This window comes from Otolemur garnettii, unplaced genomic scaffold, assembly GCF_000181295.1.
Source record: "Otolemur garnettii isolate 467f Iridium unplaced genomic scaffold, OtoGar3 scaffold00097, whole genome shotgun sequence".
Classification (NCBI taxonomy): Eukaryota; Metazoa; Chordata; class Mammalia; order Primates; family Galagidae; genus Otolemur; species Otolemur garnettii.
In genome coordinates, this window is record NW_003852492.1 from 3,416,332 (window position 1) to 3,437,783 (window position 21,452).

The 21,452-nt window shown below is 47.7% G+C and overlaps 2 protein-coding genes across 3 annotated transcripts in view; one reads left to right on the forward strand and one right to left on the reverse strand.

Annotated features, from left to right (window-relative positions):
• TMEM45B (transmembrane protein 45B) overlaps positions 1 to 4,321 on the forward strand; it is a 50,420-nt gene extending 46,099 nt beyond the window's left edge. Inside the window, exons 4-7 of the mRNA XM_012808942.2 lie at positions 749 to 955; positions 2,308 to 2,492; positions 2,965 to 3,110; positions 4,075 to 4,321. Of these exons, the coding sequence (XP_012664396.1) occupies positions 749 to 955; positions 2,308 to 2,492; positions 2,965 to 3,110; positions 4,075 to 4,186 (650 nt within the window). The 3' untranslated portion in view covers positions 4,187 to 4,321. The remainder of the gene's footprint in view (positions 1 to 748; positions 956 to 2,307; positions 2,493 to 2,964; positions 3,111 to 4,074) is intronic.
• Positions 4,322 to 8,047: 3,726 nt separating this feature from the next.
• The window catches only part of NFRKB (nuclear factor related to kappaB binding protein), a 33,222-nt gene continuing 19,817 nt past the window's right edge, over positions 8,048 to 21,452 (reverse strand). For both annotated transcript variants that reach the window (XM_023516777.1, XM_003795901.2), the window contains 10 exons: positions 20,956 to 21,062; positions 20,101 to 20,224; positions 19,806 to 19,885; positions 19,413 to 19,630; positions 19,039 to 19,309; positions 18,206 to 18,418; positions 13,939 to 14,706; positions 10,018 to 10,124; positions 9,188 to 9,323; positions 8,048 to 9,083 (listed from right to left, as the gene is read on the reverse strand). In XM_023516777.1, coding sequence (XP_023372545.1) covers positions 8,958 to 9,083; positions 9,188 to 9,323; positions 10,018 to 10,124; positions 13,939 to 14,706; positions 18,206 to 18,418; positions 19,039 to 19,309; positions 19,413 to 19,630; positions 19,806 to 19,885; positions 20,101 to 20,224; positions 20,956 to 21,062 — 2,150 coding nt within the window. In that variant the 3' untranslated portion in view covers positions 8,048 to 8,957. The remainder of the gene's footprint in view (positions 9,084 to 9,187; positions 9,324 to 10,017; positions 10,125 to 13,938; positions 14,707 to 18,205; positions 18,419 to 19,038; positions 19,310 to 19,412; positions 19,631 to 19,805; positions 19,886 to 20,100; positions 20,225 to 20,955; positions 21,063 to 21,452) is intronic.

Below are 21,452 nucleotides of genomic sequence, written 5' to 3' on the forward strand. Positions count from 1 at the left end.
GAGTCTCCTGCCTCAGCCTCCCAAGTAGCTGGGACCACAGGCACCCACCACAACGCCCGGCCATTTTTTTGGTTGCAGCCGTCATTGTTGTTTGGCAGGCCCAGGCTGGAGATTCGAACCCGCCACCCTAGGTGTATGTGGCTGGCGACCCAGCCGGTTGAGCCACAGGTGCCGAGCCGCATCACCAGTTTTCTGCCCACACTGAGGGGCCATCACTTTGTTCCCTTGGGGTTGTGAACCCCAGAGCTGGCTCCATGCCTAGTGAGGGGCCCACTTCTTGAGGGGTGTCATGACAGAGGCACACCTGACAGCGGCGTCCCTCCCTGGGGTGAGAGCAGGTCACTTGCTCTGGGTATCTCTGGCCAGAATCTACTTTCCACCCAAATGTTTCTCTCTGGTATTTCCTTCACGGGCTTACTTGGCAGGGGTGCCCAAAGATGAGGGTGTTAGCCACATTCTCACTTCAGTGACGACGCCTTGCTCTCCTCTGCTCCTGGACAACTGTCCTGAGGACCGTGCATGGCTGCACTTGCTGCTGCTATTCCCAACTCAGCCCCTAGAAGGGACCACAATGGCAAACGTCTAACAGACTGCTGGGCAGACACTTCATACTGAAGTTAGTCTGCTGCTGCCCTACAGGTCCGTCACCTCGGCTCAACGTGGTTGGCGCCTTTGGGTTATTTCTTGCTGTCATCTATCATCTGGAGCTGCTCTTGCCTCTTCAACACCCACTCTTGACTCTGTGCAGGGATCCTGGGAGAGCAGTTTGTTCCAGACGGGCCGCACCTGCACCTCTACCATGCGCACGGCTGGGTGAAGCTGATGAACTGGCAGCACAGCACCATGTACCTGTTCTTCGCAGTCTCCGGAATCACGGACATGGTCACCTATCTGCTCAACCACGTTCCCTTGGGGGTGGACAGACTGGTTATGGCTATGGCAGTATTCGCTGAAGGTAACTTTGTGGAATGGAAGAAGGGGGGTCCTGAAAAGCTGTAATTATGAGGGAGCACAGCACAAAAGACCAGAAATGCTGCAAGCCAGGCATGAAATCCTATGCCCATACTCCCAGCTACTAAGGAGGCTAAGGCAGAAGGATTGCTTGAGTCTAAGAGTTAGAGGTTACAGTGAGCTATGATCATACCACTGCACTCCAACCTGGGCAACAGAGTGTCACCCTGTCTCTAAAAAACTTTAAAAATAATTCTTAAAAGACCATTAATTTTGTGAACGTAATAACCTCCCCCCCCCCCGCAAAATCCACATCTCTGGATTTCCAAAAACTGAACAGGACTTGGTCCATGCCATGGATGGGCCAAATGACATATCCAGTACAGCAGCCCATGAAAGCATGAGGCTTTAAGGCACTCCCAGAACCCCTGGTTAACACTACATAGCCCCTCCACGTCTTCCCATGCCACCAGCACCCCTGCTCACACACCTGCACACTCCTTTGTGGGTGTAGGTGTACACATACACACAAAAATGTTTCAAGACTACTGGAATGCCACCACACAGAGTGGGAAGTCCCTTTGGGCAGGTTAAGAGGAACTGCGCTCCACCCGCCAGCCACTGTGCCTCCACCAAGAATGTCAGGAGACCCACCCTGCTGCTACTTGAGTGCTCCCGATATGACTCACTTTACCGGGAGTATCAGGAAGCATGTTGTAATCCAACAACCTCACTCTGTACTTCAGGAAGACTTGAAGGCTGAATGACAGCAAAATTGAATTTCCAGTGTAGAGTCACCATTTGTCACGGACCACCACGTTTCACCCGCATCCTGTATGAACACTACCCTGGGTCCTGTATGGGCATTTAAAGATGCAGCCTTCACTGTTCATATTCTTTTTTTTTTTTTTTTTTTTGAGACAGAGCCTCAAGCTGTCCCTCTGGGTAGAGCACTATGGCTTCACTGCTCACAGCAACCTCCAACTCCTGGGCTCAAGTGAGTCTCCTGCCTCAGCCTCCCAAGTAGCTGGGACCACAGGCGCCCGCCACAACGCCCGGCTATTTTTTGGTTGCAGCCATTATTGTTGTTTGGTGGGTCCGGGCTGGATTCGAACCCACCACCTTAGGTGTATGTGGCTGGCGCCTTAGCAGCTTGAGCCACAATTTATATTCTTAACGTACCCATGAAATAAACTTCATCTGCATCTGTTTGTTGCTCTGTAAACTGACTTCCTAAATGCTGAAAAATCTAGTTCTGAGACAGGTGTAGAGGAAACCCCAGTAACAGAAAACCCAGAGTGAATCCTCTGGTGAAGAAACAAGCAAATCTGACGGCTGTCGTGTGGTTTGTGGCAGGTTTTCTCTTCTACTTCCACGTCCACAACCGACCACCACTGGACCACCACATCCACTTCCTACTGGTGCTTGCTTTGTTTCTTGGGGGCGTCAGCATCTTCCTAGAGGTCTTCTTTCGGGACAATACTGTGCTGGAACTTTTCCGAACCAGTCTCATTATCCTTCAAGGAACCTGGTTCTGGCAGGTGATTATTCACAGCAAGGTTCCTCCAGGGGTCTGGACAGAGGAGCCCCGCAGAGGACTTTCAGCCCACAAATGCAGCCCGGGCAAGTCATGGGACGGGTTTAAAAGGCCCTTTTCTCCCCACGCCCACCCCCTGACCGCTGTAATTTTAGCCATTCACATCCTGCTGATGCGTTAACAAGCAGAAGGCACGGAACCCACACCGCGCGCCCACACCGCAAGCCCACCAAGCATTTCCCAGCCTCCCCTCCCCAGTGGGGGACTGACACCTTCTACAGGCTCCACTTGCTAAACTGTTGACTCAAAATTGGAGCCTGGAAGTTTTTTTAAGCCTACACTAAAACTAGAGCACTTTTCCCGTGTGAGAAGGCTTTTATATGCTAATGAGGCGTGCAACTGTAAAGTGGTGGGAAGGCTGGGTGGCTTCTCCAAACAACTAACCACAAGGCCAACTTCTCTGTATTACCCACCAGATCGGGTTTGTGCTGTTCCCACCTTTTGGAACACCAGAGTGGGACCAGAAGGATGAGGGTAACATCATGTTCATCACCATGTGCTTCTGCTGGCACTACCTGGCCGCCCTCTGCATCGTGGCCGCCAACTACACACTCGTCTTCTGGTATGTCTTGGAGAGACTGCGGTGAAGTCTCCTAATTAACCCCTAAGCAGCACTGATCTGATTAACTTCTACCATCTAATGAGAGCTAACTAAGTGCCAAACTCTGTGCAAGGTCCTGCACACTGCAGCGAAGGTCCTGCTGCCCCGCACACAGGGCAATGAGTCTTTACAAGTTAAATGACCTGTCTGGATCACCCTGGGACCAGGTTCCAAATGCAGTTCTGTGGTTGGTGGCGCCAACCAAGTATGACTTTGGAGCCAGTGCCGGACGGTAGGCCCTGCTGCCCTGGCTTCATCCTGGACACCTCCTCTTACTGCTGGACTTACCCTGCCTGCTTCCCAGAGGGGTTGTGACCATGAGAAAACACATCAGAGGGGAAAGTGATTTCCACGTGCTCTGTAGAGGTGCACAGACAATCCATGTGAATTCCTAAGCACTTGCCGGGTCCCAGGCCCTGGGGACAACACACACTGACTCCCCCTCTGCTGTCTTGCAAAGTACGCAGGCTTTTTTTCTTTACAGATGGAGAAACCAAGGCTTCAAAACACTGAGTAACTTGCAGGGTCACCATCCAGTAAATACCAGAGGTTCCCAGGGCAGGTGACATGGCCCTGCCAGTTCTATTGCTATGGAGCACCCGTCTTTTTAAGTCCTTACATACTTCACTCAGAAAGAGTCCTGCACAGACGAGTTAGTTTCTTATGGTTCTATTGCCAAGTCAGTGAAATAGTAAACCAGAAGAAAACCTTAGTTTCAAATATGACATTCAGTAATTTTAATCATGAGTTCCTTTACCTACTAATGAGTAAAATAATTACCTAAGAAGTTAGATGTAGACATCTAATCAGTATTTGATAGAAATACAAAGTTTTAAAAGCCAGCGGATGCCTTAACATCCTTCAGTGAGGGGATAAGGGAATTCTGGCTACACTAATGGGCTCTACTGCTTCTCCATTACTGCAGTGTTTCGACTCGGATAAGGAGACCTGGAGGAGGAGAGGTCATTGGGATTCAGAAGCTGAAGGCTGATCACACTTACCAGGCCACCCTCCTGAGCGACTCAGATGAAGACTGAGCCTGGGCCATGCAGAGGGTGGACTTCTGCTGCAGGGCAGGGGACAAAGCTCACCACAGCGCTGCTACGCTAGCTGCGGCCGGCTCCTAAGGGTCTACGTTGCCTGCTCACTTAACTCAAGGCTGGAGGTTCTAAATCAGGAAATTGCACCTTCAGAGTTTTATCTACCTTGCTGTTTGGATTTTTAAACATAATTTAAGCTCTGTATTGGTACAGTATGTTTCATAAAGAAAAATGATTTAATACCTGCAGGCAGCAAGGTTTTTGTCTTTGGTGAGAAATGAGAGACTGAAAGCTGCAGAGCAAGAAAAGGGCCTCACGGACAAATCCTGGCTATAAATCCAGCAGGAAAACTTACATTCACCCCCCCTTTCTCTCAAGAAAACAACAACTTTCTTATCAGAAAGATATTAAAACATCAGCGAACAACAGTGCCTTTATTTTAGAGTTAAAATTCTAACATACTTTTTGTAAGCCATGAAATAATTCACAAGGTTTGGTATTTTTAAATATTACTTGTTACACATATCCTAACTAATCGTACCACAGCACTGCAATACCACTGTTGACAAGTTACAAAATTAGGCCAAAGATTGTGTTTTTTAATCTGGAAGCTAGTCAGTGGCTCAGCTGAGAGCTGGAACTCTCAAAGTTGCCCTAATAAAGGATCTGACAGCAAAGGTGTATAATGAGGTAGAAAGAGAATGTCTGGTTATAGAAGGCCTTCACTTGTAATATAATTGGAAGTAAACTCTCCAAAGGATGTAAATTCTGAATTAGTAATATAAACTCTTGATATTCTAGTCTTGGTTCTGGATCTGATTTTTCCTTTTTTAAAACTTCCTTCAATATTTATTAAACATCCACTTTGCACCAGCAATGACATGGTTGTAAGGATGAAGAAGACACGTGTCCAGTGAGGAGTTTGCAGGCTACTGCAGAGACAAAGCAGTTACACCCAGCATGAGAGATGCTGTGAAAGGTGAGTACAGATCACAAAGAGAGAGAGAGAGAGAGGAGGGACGTGGGGAGCTTGCCCTACAGACAGAGCACATTCCAGGCACAGAGAGCAGTAAGCAGAGACAATGGAAGCAAGAAAGAACATGGAGAGCTCTACAAACTGATCAAAGTGAGACTAAGCAATACCTTTCATTTGCAAACTGTTTTTCAGATTCTAAGTTTGGTTCTCAAAACTACCAGTAATAATGTACTGAGTGCATGAGGTCCTTCAGCAAGGCTGGTTACCTAAGGTCACAGAGCTACCAAACAGCAAAACTGGTTTTGAGTCTGATTCAAAAGCCCAGAGTCTTTCTTACCATTCACACTGCCTTCTCGCATGAGATGCAACGCACTGAATGCACTTTGGAATAAGCTCTTAACAAAAAGTAACCTCCCATGGTTAGTCAGCCATTCAGTGTTGGAGTCACAGCCTAAGATTAAAACCGAGATACTAAAAACACTGATTAAGTTATTATTACAGACCTCCTGGGTCCCCTTTCAGGATTACCTTGGTTTGCCACCTGAGAAAGAACCCACTCACTCACTCCACAAGTACTGGAAACCTGCATGTGATGGCTCACGCCTGCGATTCCAACACTTTGGGAGGCTGAGGCAGGAGAATCACATGAGGCCAGGAGTCTGAGACCAGCCTGAGCAACACAACAGGATATCATCTCTACAAAAAAAATTTTTTTTAAATTAGCTGGGCACAGTGGCTCATACCTGCAATCCCAGCCAGCTACTCAGGAGGCTGAAGCAGGAGGATTACTTGAGCCCAGGAGTTTGAGGCTGCAGTGAGCTATGATGATGCCACTGCAGTCCAGTATGGGCAACAGAGCAAGACCCTATCTCAAAAAAAAAAAAAAAAAGAAAGAGAGAAAGAAAAAGAAAAAGAAAAAAAAATACCTCTATCATTGGCAGTTAATAAAAATGTGATACTTCCTTAGGGACTAGTGAGTGGGAAGAAAAACTCTATTTCTGTTTTATTTTCATGGAAAAGATCCACATTTAAGTTTTTTTTAAATACAAAATATTTTAAGGAAATGTATTTTCTCCAGAGTAAGGGACTGCAGTGTGATGATCAGATATAAAATACTAACGCTTCTCTGGATGCCCCTCACACAGCACGTTTGTGATGCCTTCAGTGAAGTTACCAACCCAGCACAGATGTTCTTGGAGGTGGGATTAAATTACAATACAATTCTCCAGATTCCATGGATTCTTAGATATGTGGTCAGAATAGTTTTACCAACCTCTGTGAAGCAGTGGCTCAACGGCTGCCACTGAAGTTCTTCTGGAATCGCTCCATGCAAAACGCCCACAGCAGCCACCCCACCACCTCCAGGAGACCCCTCAGTCAGCATACAAAAGAAGTATATGCATGGTGCTGTCACCACGAGCTCCAACGGGGTTTCCATTCTGCACTCTTCCAGGGCCGCGGGATAGTGCTCAGACTAGACTAGGAGTCAGGCCCACAACGGCATCCTGAAAGGTCTGAACTTTACGTTAGCATCGCACTCGCCGGACGTACACAGAAGAGAGACGGGTGGAGTCAGGGGCTCCAGTGACTAACAGCCTGGGGTAGGGCTCAGGCCGAACGTCAGAGATACTACGATGAAATCGTTTGTTAGACAAATTCAGAAGGGGTTTATTTTTAGCTAGCAGTAAATACCTGAGACAGGATCACTGAAATTTCTACCTTTTTCTCATTTGGAAACTGTGATAAGGCATTCAATGTGAAATGTGACTCTTGGAAATAACGAAGATGTGAAAATATCAAAGCATTATAAAATGCAAACACATTCTCGGGTGGCACCTGTGGCTTATATGGCTCCATATGCCAGAGGTGGCAGGTTCATACCCAGCCTTGGCCAAAAAATACATATATATATGCAAACACATTCTCCTTTACTCAGGTGAAAGACCCACTTCCCCCCTGCAGTCCCACTGCGGCCTCATTTCAGTACCAGGCATCACTTGCCCATCAACAGCTAGACCCCGGCTCAGCCTGCTCATCTCTGCTTTCTGATCCAGTTTACCACCTCCTAGGACAGAGCTGTCCCTGAGGCTCACCAGGACACATCGCAGCCATCCCCCACACCCTGGAGGGAGGCGGCAGACTCGATCTGGGAACAGGATTAGAAGACTAGACTGACACCTTAGCTGTCTTGAACATCAGCTACATCAGCTCAGACTCACATCTTCTCATAGGTAAAAAGGGAATGATGACCTAAATTTCAAACGAAATGTCTGTGAAACTCCTATGTGACCAGTAAGCCTCCCACACCTTTCACTGCTCCTCTGCAACCTGCCGCACTGCCAGCACCTACTCCTACTCCAGGCCATCTCCATTCCATGCCCTGCAGCTCCACTTCCTCACCCAGATCTCAAAGATCATCACTAACCCCACAGAGGAAAGGTCCATGTTTAATAATTTGCATACTTTGAAGAAAGGAAAGCCTATCACAATATAAAGGCTTTATCACCCACCTAAAAGATAAGAAAGGCATATATTGACAACCAGTGCTTCAATGAGTTTCTATATTTTCAAGTATCATTCTGAGTTCTACCTGGAGCTACTAGAAGCTGAGAAGTGTGAAATGCCAGGATTAAATGACTTCCAAATCCAGACAGACCTCTTTGGGGGTTGTCATTGCCAGGCAGGCAGATCCCTGGCCCTGTGCACCCCGCTCTCCTCCTGCCATCTCTGCGCTGGAACAGACCTCAACAAACTCTTCCTTAAAAGGCCATAAAAGAAGAAACCATTTAGGCTTGAAAGCTGTAAGTCTCTGTGTCAACTACTCAATTCTGCCTTCTAACCTGAAAGCAGCCGTAAATACATAGAAACAAATGGGTATGGGCTGTGTTCCCATAAAAACTTTATTTACAAAAACAGGTAGCCAGCCCCAAGGGTCTGGTTTGCAACTTTTGCTCTGGAATAAGACAGAATGTATCATCTCTGAACTGCAACACAGTTTTTACTGCAGAAGCAGCACGTCCACTCTGGTTCTCCTCCTCTGTGCACTGGCTCTGGTCACCATGTGAACAGGTTTGCCACAAAGAGCAAAGTCAGCAGGGGAAGCCAGGGACCACAAGCAAGATCTCAACATCCCATCTTTAAGGGGCTCTGCCAAACTAATCCATGTCAGGGAATCCACACTACCCCCTTCCTGTGGTTCTCCCCATCTTACAGCCTCTCCATCACCATTAGCTATCAAGTCAGCTAACAACTTATTAAAATTCTTGCTATTCTCTCATTCTGGTCAAAAGAATAAGTATCTGTTTAGGGAAACTAAAGCCCAGATTTCTATTTAATAAAGATGTATGATAGTCTCTTTAAAAAAATAAGTTACATAAAATTTTGTAGATGCAGAACTCAAATCTAGACCACTAGTCATGGAAAAGACCAGAGCTAAAAAATATAATCCTCACGCAGAATGAGACTTCTTCACTGTCTGTGAACTCCGCGATTGGGAAGCCTTCCCTGTGTGTCTTACTCCCAGAAGAGAGTTCTGGCTTGGACGACCGAACCGTAACGCGCTCCAATTCCAACAGAATCTTCTCCTAGATTGGTAGAGAGCAGACCCCAAAGCCTTTCTCAGGGAGCTCCACTGTGGAGCGTGCAGCAGAAGCCAGGCCACTGCTACCACCATGTCCCTACTCGCTGCCTGGACAGACAAGCTTATAGGAATGATACAACCTCCACACTCCCCTCCTTTCAGCCAGAAGGACAGAGTAGGCCCGGTCCTCACAGAGGTTGTCTCTCTCCCAGTCACTGCTGCTCGGGTGCCTGTTTAGGAGATGGAGCTGTGGTCACAACCACGGTAGAGACTGCTTTGGAAGAGCCGGATGCTGTGCCCTGTTGGAGATGGGACGCAGGGACAGTCTGGATGCGCACCTGTTTGCAAAGAGCAGAGATGTGATTGGTGCATTACAAGTGGGCTCATCAAATAGAACAGCAAAAGGATCAGAGCAAAGCCAAGAGCTAGCCTTGGACCTTACCTGTGTGGCCTGACCTTGCTGCTGCAGCTGCTGCAGCTGCTGGGCAGTGAGGAAGCTAACAGGCTTGTTGCCAGCAATGAGCTTGGTGCCGGCTGGCATGGTGGTGAGGATGATGTTGCGGCCCAACCCACTGAGGCTGTGGAGGGAAAGCAGGAGTAAGGTACGACCGGACTATGGGATATTCTCTCGGGCTCAGGGTTAGGCCATCACTGAAAGGCAACAGGGAAATCTAGTGCCAGTGAAAATCTCAGTATTCTGCTGAGACCACCTTTCACTCCATGGTGGGAGAAGGGCAAGCCCAGAAGCCCCCAGTACTCTGGTTGAAATGATCCCAGGGCCACGCCCTGACCAGTGGAAGTAACGAACAGGGCCCCAGTGAGGAGTGTGCTTCTGGTGAGAAACCCTCCCCAAACAGCCTCATCACACACGACTGTTAGACGATTTCATCATGCCCTATATACCTGCTTATGCCAGGGCTACAGGTGACCCTCACCCTTCAAACTGTTTTAGGTTCAGAGCTCAAATGTCAAAGACAGACTTCCCTCACACCCAACTGTGCACACGCAGAGCCGCTCCCTTTTCACTCCCCCGCTCCCCCCAAGTCTGATCACTACCCAACAAAGTATACTGCTTTTTATCACATCTCCCCGTCTCTAAGCTCAGTGGCAGTCTGAATTAATCACTACACCTAAAATAGTACCAGGTGCTGAATACAGGGGCACACACAACCAAGGTAAGACAACAAAGGAGAGATGGCGAAGGGGCCCAAAAAGACCAGCGACCTTCCCTCCTGAGACAGGACACCACCTCCAGGACAACGTAGCACTCACTTGGCTCCAAGGTTGCCTTTGATGATGGGGGCTGTGACCACGCCCTTGCCCTTCATCGGCTGGCTAATCACAGAGAGTGGAACTGTGATCCGTGTAGGCAGCTTCCCCTAAAGAGAAGAAGCAATCAGGTTTAGCAGGATAGACAAAGGAAACCACCAAGTGTCACCTACAGGGCACTAGAAACCCAGGAGCAAGTGCTGCAGATACTTATAGTCCCAGCACCCGCCAGGGTCTCAACACTCCAAGGTTTGTACCCTGGCAGCCCTAACAAAACCACTCACTGGTGTGAGGCTCTGTTATCATCCTCCTTCACGCTCCCTACAGCAACAGCAATCCTAGGTATCTGTTTTCAACAGGATAAAATCTGTACCTAAAATCACACAGCCAAGCATGTGTGTTCACATAAGCGCAGCCCTGGATTCTGAGCCCCTTAGGGGGAGAGTCTCACCGATCTCTCTAACCCTAATAAACACGTGGCACAATGCTTGTGGTAGACAGGACCTTGCAGTCACCTGTTTTCAGGCTGCCTGGTTTTAATGCTTGGTTGGCAATAAAATTTATACGTAGTAAAATCTTATGTAAATTCAATCTTTTTTTTTTTTTTGAGACAGAACCTCAAGCTGTCACCCTGGGTAGAGTGCTGTGGCATCACAGCTCACAGCAACCTCCAACTCCTGGGCTCAAGCAATTCTCCTGCCTCCACCTCCCAAGTAGCTGGTACTACAGGCACCTGCCATAATGCCCAGCTATTTTTTGGTTGTAGCCATCGTTTTTGTTTGGCAGGCCGGGCTGGATTCAAACCCACCAGCTCAGGTATATGTGGCTGGTGCCTTAGCTGCTTGAGCCACAGGCGTCAAGCCATTAAATCTGATTTGTAAAAAACTCACATGGGCTGGTTGATGATGTTAAGAAAGAGCATCAACAGTTCCCATGAGCTAACTCTAAGAAGCCAGGCCCTTGGCTGCAAAACTGTCTTGCAGGTCCCCAGACAGTCTCCCCAAAGTTTACTGAGAATTTGTAGCCCTTGAAAAAGCACTTAAAGGGCACCTGTGGCTCAGTGGGTAGGGCACCGGCCCCATATATCGAGGGTGGCAGGTTCAAACCCAGCTCCAGCCAAACTGCAACAAAGAAATAGCCAGGCATTGTGGCAGGTGCCTGTGGTCCCAGCTGCTCGGGGGGCCAAGGTAGGAGAATCGCCTAAGCTCAGGAGTTGGAGGTTGCTATGAGCTGTGATGCCACAGCACTCTACCAAGGACAATAAAGTGAGACTCTGTCTCTTTAAAAAAGAAAAAGAAAAGAAAAAGTACTTAAAGGTGTCAAAAGGCAAGGAAACACCTCTAAATAGTGCATGCAGATGGATTTACTTGTGGTCTTATTTTCTTCCTCAAAATGCCTTCCTTGCTTCAAACATCTCAGACTACCAGTACACCAACTTAACTAGCTGACTAGACAAGGGGGGCAAAGCACCATTCAATACTTCCTGCCCCACCAAACACTGTCCAGCTGCGTTCACCTAGAGTGACGTCACAGACAGAGGACACTGAGGGAACACCTGTTAGGAGGAGACTGAGGAGAAGCCACGTGGACGCAGTAGCGCCCATCCTTGCTTGCTGATACAGAAACCTAAGTACTGCCTTTTGAGCCACACTACGTCAGAGTCTTTTGCTTTGTGTTTGTTTTACTGACGTTGCTTGGACTTTGATCCCAAATTACTAAGGTTTCCCTACATAGCTTGCTTAGTAGGAAGCAACTAAAATCGTGTCCTATGCTGTCCACACACACCTCGCTGTTCCAAACAACGCTCCTCACCTAGAGGCTGAAGAATAAACACACACACACATCCAGGAACACACTGACACCGAGATGGGGGGTTGATTTATGATAAATGTACATTTCAACTTTGTAGGAAAAGGATAATTGATAATTTTGGCTTTATTTTAAAACTATGGGCCAGGAGTGGTGGCTCACACTTGTAATCCCAGCACTCTGAGAGGCCAAGGCAGGAGGATTGCTTTGAGCTCAAGAGTTTCAGACCAGCCTGAGCAAGAGCGAGACCCCATCTCTACTAAAAATAGAAAAACTAGCCAGCACCCATAGTCCCACCTACTCAGGAGGCTGAGGCAAAAGGATGTTGTGAGCCCATGAAACGTGGGTTGTTGTTAGCTCTGATGATGCCACTGCATACAATTGCAGTGTGACAAAGTGAGACTCTGTCTTTAAAAAACTATGACATGACAGCCCTGTCTCATGCCATTCACAAAAATATATGTCAAATGAATTATCAATTATATTTTAAACTCAAAAAAATATATATATTTTTTAAAAGACAGAGTCTCACTTTGTCACCTCTGTATAGTGCCATTATGTCACAGCTCACAGCCACCTCCAGCTCTTGGGCTGAGGCAATTCTCTTGCCTCAGTCTCCCAAGTAGCTGAGACTATAGGCTCCTGCCACAATGCCCAGTTATTTTTTGTTGCAGTTTGGCCGGGGCCGGGTTTGAACCTACCACCCTGGGCATATGGGGCTGGTGCCCTACTCACTGAGCCACAGGCACCACGCTAAATGCAAAATAGTTTATGAAAATAAAGGTTAATATTTTAAAACCTAGGTACAGAACTTAGAAACCATGAAAGAAAATGTTGATAAATCTAATCATGTAAAATACAAATACCTATAGAACAAAAGGCTCCTTATCTAAGGTTAAAAAATGACAAACTGTAAGAGAAGTATCTTCCATATGTTCATATATATATATATATATAAAAAGAATTAACATGCACAAAATATAAAGAGCCACCTCAAACAATCTGAAAAGGCCAAACACTTCAAAAGAAAACTGGGGCTTGGCGCCTATAGCTCAACCAGCTAAGGCGCCAGCCACGTACACCTAAGGTGGCAGGTTCAAATCCCCAGCCCGGACCCGCCAAACAATGACGGCTGCAACCAAAAAATAGCCGGGCGTTGTGGCGGGCGCCTGTGGTCCCAGCTACTTGGGAGGCAGAGGCAGGAGACTCGCTTAAGCCCAGGAGTTGGAGGTTGCTGTGAGCTGTAATGCCACGGCACTCTACCCAGGGGGACAGCTTGAGGCTCTGTCTCAAAAAAAAAAAAGAAAACTGGTAAAGATTTAATTTCTGGAAAGTATATGCCAATCTCTGCATGAATGGATTCTCAACGCGCTCATCAGGGAAACAGAAAGACAATCCCTGCTCACCAATGAAATATGCATATCCAGTTAAAAGCTATCGGCAGTTGTTAGGTGGGAAGCAGGCGGCCCTTCTGGGAGCACCGAGGCCTTCACTATGTAGCCTCCACAATGTATTCCAGCATGCTCTGCTGTAGACAGACTCACACACGCCCATACATGGGCAAGATCATTCACTGAAGCGCTGGTTGAAGGTGGAAATGTACGAATCCCTTCTATGGATTTCTATGATACCGTTAAAAAGAGCCCAGTCAGTACCTGTACATGGCCTCAAACTATCCCCAAGACAGAACAATACATACAGTAAGGTCTCTCAGGGGTTTGTTTTGTTAAAACTGCACGTATGTATGAAAACCCTGAGGAACAGGACTAGAAAGAAAAATGCCAAATTACCAACAGTAGTTAGTCCTCGTGAAAGAAGACGTGGGGGGCTGGGAGGGCTTACAGAAATTTTATTTCATATGCACTGTTCTTTAGTGTTTTAAAAGAATTTATGCATGTACTATACTTTTACAAATTATATTTCAAAATAAAATTTAAAAGTCTATCAGTAAATAAATCTATTTGGGTCAAATGAGATAATATACACAGAACTAATTTCCACTCCTAAAAACGCGTTTCTTCGTTCCTAGGGAAGGCTCTCACGTGACAGAGAGTTAAACAACCTTAAGAAGTTTCCCAAACAGAAGAGCTACTCTCTATCAGCAAAGTTACTCACAGGCTGGGATGTAGACATAACCGTGGTGTTGACAGGGACCTGCCGCACAGTGGGGGCTCCTGTCCCAATGCTGATGGGGGTGCTTGCAGCCCCAGAAGCCACAGCCACAGTCTTGGACACAGCAGCATTCATACTGGGCAAGGACACTGCTGACGTATGAACAGTTCCAGACCCACTGGCTACTGAGGCCCCTTGCTTGGCGTGGGTTGCGACTGTGATGGTCTGCCCTGCTTTGGGAGGCATCACCCCCAGGCCCTGCACGATGCGGATTGTGGCGGCTGGTTTTGCTTCTGAAGAGGCCACTGTGCTTTTGCCCTTCTGGTCTGCCACACTCACACCAAGAGCTGGCATCAAGCGAAAAGCTGAGCTTGAAGCTTCTGTTGGCTTGAGGTCAGGAGTCACTTTGACCACGGTGGTACCTGTTGGAGTGGATGAAGGGGCACTGGCTGAACTGGCCTTGGCAGGGCTGTCAGCTGCATGGACTGGGTTGGAAGTGACGTGTAAGGTAGCAGAGATGCCTTTGCCTGCTGCGCCGCTTCCTGTCCCGAAGAGGTCCTGGGTCAACTTGACTGTGGTGACCTGGGACTTGGCCAAGGTGGCCATCATGTCCGGTGTGATTCGCAGAACTGTCTGGCCCTTGGCATCTGTGGTGATGGAAGAGGGTGGCAGACGCAATACATCCTTACCCTGGATACGGAAGTTAGTGGCTGTGAGTGGAATGCTGTTGCCCGTCTGGGGCTTCACACCGAGCTGCCCGGTAATGGCCACCTGGAAGGGGAAGCAGCAGCCTGTGAAGGATTCACCGTGCTAAGGGGGCGACCCTCCACCACCAGCCAGAGCTCCACTTTCTGAGTGTATATGTCATCTTTTTTAACTTCTTTACTCTGAACAATGATAAACATTCACAGATATATGGAAATCTGAATACCCTTCATCAGGCTTGGTGTCTGTAGCTCAGCAGCTAGGGCGCCAGCCACATACGTCAGAGCTGCAGGTTTGAACCCAGCCTGGGCCTGCCAAACAACAATGACAACTATAATAAAAAAAAAAATAGCTGGCCACTGTGGTGGGCGCCTGTAGTCCCAGCTACTTGGCAGACTGAGGCAAGAGAATCACTTAAGCCTAGGAGTTGGAGGTTGCCTGTGAGCTGTGATGCCACAGTGTTCTACCAAGGGTGACATAGTAGGATCTCAAAAAAAAAAAAAAAAATACCCTTTATCGGCTTCAAAAATTATCACTTCATGCATCATGTTTTATCTACCCTTTTCTCCTTGGGGGAATGGATGGGAGGGAGGATGGAGAATATTGTATGGTAAACCCAATATCTATCATTTTACTGATCAGTACTTCTATAACCTAGAATAGAACTTTTAAACTTAAAAAAAAATAAAATCATGGGCAGCACTGGGGTACCAGCCACATACAACCAGGCTAGCGGGTTCAAACCCAGCCTAGGCCAGCTAAAATAACAATGACAACTGCAACAACAACAAAAAATAGCCAGTGTTGTGGTAGGTGCCTGTAGTCCCAGCTACTTGGGAGGCTGAGGCAAGAGAATTGCTTAAGCCCAAGAGTTGGAGGTTGCTGTGAGCAGTGACGACACGGCACTCTACCCAGGGCAACAGCCTGAGACTCTGTCTCAAAAAAAAAAAAAAAAATCACAGTGCCATCACCACCACCTATTATAATTAACACCAGTGTATAGTCGTGCCTCCTCAACTGTCTCAAAAGTATCTACTCATACAGGTGTCCCAAAAGTCGCTCATAAAGTCACCACACATAGGGAAAATAAATTCTGTATTAGTATTTTGTAAATAAAGGCATATTTAGCTACGATTTCTCATTTTCCCTATGTATGGCAACTTTATGGCAACTTGTGGGACACCTGGTAGTTGGACCAACCTCCGTTTTAAGACCAACAGAATGGCCTGGTGCATTGAGCATGGGCTTTGGAGTCAGCCTTCCAGCATTCACATGCCAACTCCTGTGTTTTTGTTTTTTTACAAATCAAGTCTATGTTGCCCAGATTGGACTTGAATTCCCAGGCTCAAGAGATCCTCACACCTTGGCAGGACCACAGGTGTCGTGACCCACCCAGCTTCCGAACTTCTAAGGCCAATGTCCCCCTGTGTAGCAAGCCCTTTTGGCCATACTCAGGGAATTCCTCTGTGTGGTACAATCAATTTTCTCTCCCCTCTGGAGCATGGCTGTCAAAATGCAAACGTGCTGTATTATTTTCCATCCTAAAAAACAACCACATTGTTGGTTGGCTAAATCCACATACACTTCCATATACCCCACATTCCACTCCAACCTCAGTTCTCTGCTCTCTTCAGAAGCAAGTTTCTCTAAAAATGACCAAGACGGGCTACCCTTCCAGTGAATGGTTCCAGGATATACCAGGATATCTTCTGTCCAGATACCCAACCCCTCAGATGTTCAAGTTCCTGATGGTGGCTGCATACGGCCTATGCACGTCCTCCAGAACATTTTGCATCATTGCTGGGTTATAGCCAGTCCCTAACAACGACTCGCGCTATTACAGGTCCTAGGTAAACGTACCTGTTCCAACTTATACACAAATTTACCTTAAGAACAAACCTTGAGAACCTACCTTGTTCATAGCCTGGAGACTGCCTGTACTTACACCTCCTAATACAATGCACATGCCATGTAAGCAGCTGTCACACTGTATTGTTTTTGCTAATTTGTACTATTTTTTATTAGTTGTTTTCCCCAAGTATTTTCAATCTACACTTGGCTCAATCCGAGGCGGCAGAATCCGTGGAACCAGAGGACAAGTTGCACTCACTGTCACTCCCTCATCTTACTTTCCCTTTTGAACTCATTCCCCCAAAGTCACCAGGGCCCTGGACCCAGTCAAGTCCACTCATTGTCCACACCCAGGGGCCTCATCCTACTCTGCCACTGCGCCCAGACAGGTGCTTCTCACTCCTTCCCCAGCACTTCTCTGTCCTGCCGTCTCCAATCTCAGGAATGATGCCACTATCTATTCTACCCAGGCACGCAAGCCATTCTCATGGGGTCATTCTCAACTCCCTCACCTGAAGCCCCTGCTCAGCCACCAGACAACTGCACTGGCTTGCCCCTCACCTGCTTCCCGGCCCACCCATGAGCGCCTCCGACGACAGCCAGCGTGCCTCCTCCAACCTGACTGCCACAGCTGCCTTCCACGTGGTTCTCTGCTCCCATTCTTGTCCCCCTCTGTTTATTCTGCCCAGAACCAGAGATGTCCTCAAATGCAAACCCCAGACCAAGTCACTGTGGCTCACCATCTTCTAGCAGTTCCCTATCACATTTAAATTAAACTCAATGTCCAATATACTCCAGCCCTTGGCCACCTCTCCCAACCTCGTCCCCCGACTCTCACACTTGCTCAGTATGCTTCAGCCGTTTTCCTGTTTCATAATCACATTCCTGACACACCTGCCATTCCCGGGCCCAGAATGTTATCTCCTCATCATCATTACGTAACACACTAACTCCATCCATCTCTCTCTCAAATGTCATCTCAGAGAAGCCTTCTCTGATCATCCTGGCTGGAACAGTGTCCTGCCATGCTCCAGCCCTCAGACTCTCTGCTGATTCTCACAGCATCTGTTACTATCTGACACTGAAGAATTTACATGAGAATATGAGTTCCAAGAAGGTAGGGAGTTAAGTCCTAAGACAGTGCCTGACACCTAGAAGACACTCAATATTTACTTAAAAAAGAAAAATGCTACTTTATCATTATGTGGTTCTCTCTCTTCAAATGGAGGTAACAGAAGAGCCCTGACCACAGGGCATGAGGACTAGAATATTTACCAGGTATACACGGCTCATCACAGAGCACGTGGGAAGGAAACACTGAAACAGCAAGAGCGGCCAATTTGCTTAACAATTGTTTGAAGTTCAAGGTTTATCCTTTTATGCTCACAACCAAGAAACCCCAAATATGTTCTAGTTTTACTACTAGTAAACCGATAATCAATAAAACATGGCCATGGGAATTTACCTTAATTATGCCACAGGACTTTCAATAAATTTGTCGAGTCTACTCAAAATCCAGAAGCTCAACTACGTGCTAAGATACGTGGAAAGAAACAAGTGGAATCTTTGACATCTACAACGGTGGCACTGCCCTTGGCAGGGACTCATACCCAGAGGACATATAATCAAGGGTCAAGGATGACAACTCTTTCTCCCATGGGCACCCAGTCTAGGGAAGAAACTCCAATACCAGCAGTGCAAGAGTCCCACCTACCTGCTTGATAATGTTCTGTCCTGTGACATTCTGGATGACAGCAGCCGTGGAGGCGCTCGGAGCAGAGGCCCCAGGAGAACTCGTGGCTGGCTTACTCACAGGGCTGGCTGCAGCAGGAAGACTCGTCACCGTGAGCCCCGTCTGCCCAGGTGCAGGCCGCTGCACACTGGCTGCCGCAGTCTGTGCTTTGACTGGAACAGTGGCCATCACTGTCTAGTTCAGGGCATGAGGCCAAGAGCTTGATTAGACACTAAGAGGCAGACCTGCTCTCCCATCAGTCTCCCACACACTACCACCTGGAAATACTCCAGTCAATACTCCACTGCGCATCTAACAGTGCCAAGGGCTCACTGTTCTCTGAAATGGACACTATAAATTTCTTATTTGTATGGAACATCTAAATTTTCAGAACGTCTTTACATTTAACATCTCATTTTATTCTTACACACTGAGGACAAATTGTTTTACTCATTTTAAAGTGAAAGACACTGAGGCAAACAAGATACCAACCTTCCCTAAAATCACATACCAAGTTAGCAGCACAGCTAAGACAAGTGGCACATTGGAAGGAACCTGAGACTCACAGGTTTAGAATAACATCCCACCCCCACTATGGCCCTGATGTTAGAATCCTGAATAACTAAACTTATTTGAAGGTCTGATGATTCCCAAAATGTAAAACAGAGCATCTAAAAACACATACCCAACTTTGAACATTAAATAAGCTGCTACAATGAACAGTAATAATCCACGACTCCTCAGTCCTTACCCAGACCTGCCTATCTGACTCATTAGCCCATCTCTGGGTACACTGTCCCTGCTTCCCTGTTTACCTGGGGCAGCACTTTGGTCTGTGTGGCAGTGGCTGGAACCCGGATCTGCGGCCCTGCAGGCACCTGCGGCAGCGTCTGTGCTGGCCCTGCTGCCTGCTGAGCAGCAGCAGGGAGGCTGGACTGGGCCACCACCCGCACCTGGGGCACACCGGCCGAGCCAGAATGGCTCACGACTCGGGCTGCAGCCTGAGAGCTGGGTGGAGTCTGGCTGGAAGCTGGAGAAAGCACTGTCCCCAGCTGTGGCATTGTTGGCGGGGACACCAGCAGAACACTATAAGGAAAAGCAGGAATAAAACAAAAAAACAAAAACTCAGGGCATGCATACAAAAGGGATTTGGAAGAAAAAAAGTTAAAGACGAAAAGGAGGGCCTTACCCTGAGCTAGACTTAGCTGGTTCTGAGACAGGGGTAGGGCCACTTTTGCTCACTGACGATACAGGAGGGGAGATGGGAGTGGCAGGCAATGCCGGCGTGGTAGGGGTTACAGGTGTGACTGGGGTGGGTGGCATGCTAGAGTCACTGAGGCTCATCTGGCTCTGTTCCGAAGGGCCGCTGCTGAGGACTTTTACGGAGCTCTCCTTGCTGGTGGACTTCTAGAAGAGAAGACAAAGGGAGATTCCCCTGCAGGGGCCATCAAATTTCCACTGAAAGCAGGCATGGCCCTGCAGGCCCTGCTGTGCTAAGTGAAAGCTGAGATCTACTCCTAGTTGCCTCCATCCCAGAACATGCTTGAGTCCCTACAGCGGATGCCCTGGGGAGGGCACTTACCACCTTGGATGGGGGCTTGGGTTTCTGCTGAAGGGCTTTTCTGGCTTTGGCCGCAGCTGCTTGTGCTTGGTGAATCCGCTCTGTAAACAAGAGTACTAAGCCTCAGCCAGAGCTAACCTTAGCATACCAAAGAGGGGGGCTCTATTATTAATGAAAACCGATGCCTCACTGGAGGGCTGGCCCACCTCTACAATTTTGTCCTGTCTGAACACCAACAAGAAGACTCATGGAATTGGGGGAGAAACCCAAAAGCATCCTAGTCTAGAAGAACAGGCCACCCAGAGGCCCCACACACCAAACTCTTCTTCACTCCGGTCGCGATGCAGGTAGATCCACAGCTTCCGCCCGATGTCATACTTCACACAAGGATCTTTCTCGTAATGCAGCCGATCCAGCGCACCACTCACTACTGTGTTCACCTAGGAGCCAGGTGCCGGGAAGAAAGACACAAGTCAGACCCAGACAAAGCAGCTGGGCCCCAGGGAAAAATCTCCAGGCAGAGGTCACTGCAGATAAACAGATCACATCTCAGCCTGGCTGTGTACTCCCAGGGACTCGCCAAATCGTTCGGTAAAACAAGAACTTCTGTAAGACTACTGAGATACTGATCCTTTTTCTTGTAAGGATACCGTGAACTTAAGTGAGCAAACAGCCTTCTCTTTACCATAAGCTAAAGGGAAACACAGAGCCAAACTTGTGCCTCACTGACAGCCAGGGTGTTCCAGTCATCACTATGCTTTTTTTTTTTTTTGACACAAGGTCTGGCTCTATTGCCCAGGCTAGAGGACAGTGATGTCACTGTAACTCACAGCAACCTCAAACTCCTGGGCTCAAGTGATCCTCCTGCCTCAGCCTCCCAAGGAGCTGGGAGTACAGGTGCCAGCTACAACATTCAGCTAATTTTTTATATTTTTAGTAGAGACAGGGTCTGTTCCTTAGGCTGCATCAAATTCGTGGGCTCAAGTGATCCTCTGTCTTGGCTTCCAAGTGTCAGTAGGATTACAGGTGTGAGCCACTGTACCTAGCAGCATTTTTAAGGATGTTATTTTTCTCTTTTTCGACTTAAAAATTTGTTATAGTTTTCATTTCCTCATAAGCGTCCTTATATCCATTCTGGGACAAACCACAAGTAATGTCTTCTCCATCCTACCTGAGTGCTAGTGACATCAGGTGCCAGAAACTGGGAGTCCTTGAGCAGTTCACAAATCTCTGCCCGTGTGCCTTCACCATTAGGCAGCCGAGCTGCAGCATCCCGAACTGATGACATAAGGAAATGCAAAGTCCAATAGTCAAGCAGGGCTGCTACAAAGAACCACACATCCCCTGACCCGCTCTGGTGGGTGGTGCTCCCGGGCCCTGCCGACTCCACACCGGGCACACACTGCCCTCTAGTGGCTGGAAGCTCTGCCGCTGGAGTTCTATACACTACCCTTCAGACAAGACTGAAGCAGAGGTTCAAGGGCCCATTAAATCATGGGGAAAAAAATCCTATCTGTAATAAAATCTGGTAATTTCTTCAAAAATAAAAGTATCATACATTAGCAGTGCTGTGGAGGGGTAACAGAAATCAGGTATTTTCATACATTACTGCTGATGCAGACACACAGATCATCTGCCCTCATCACTATTTGGAAATTACAGTAATTC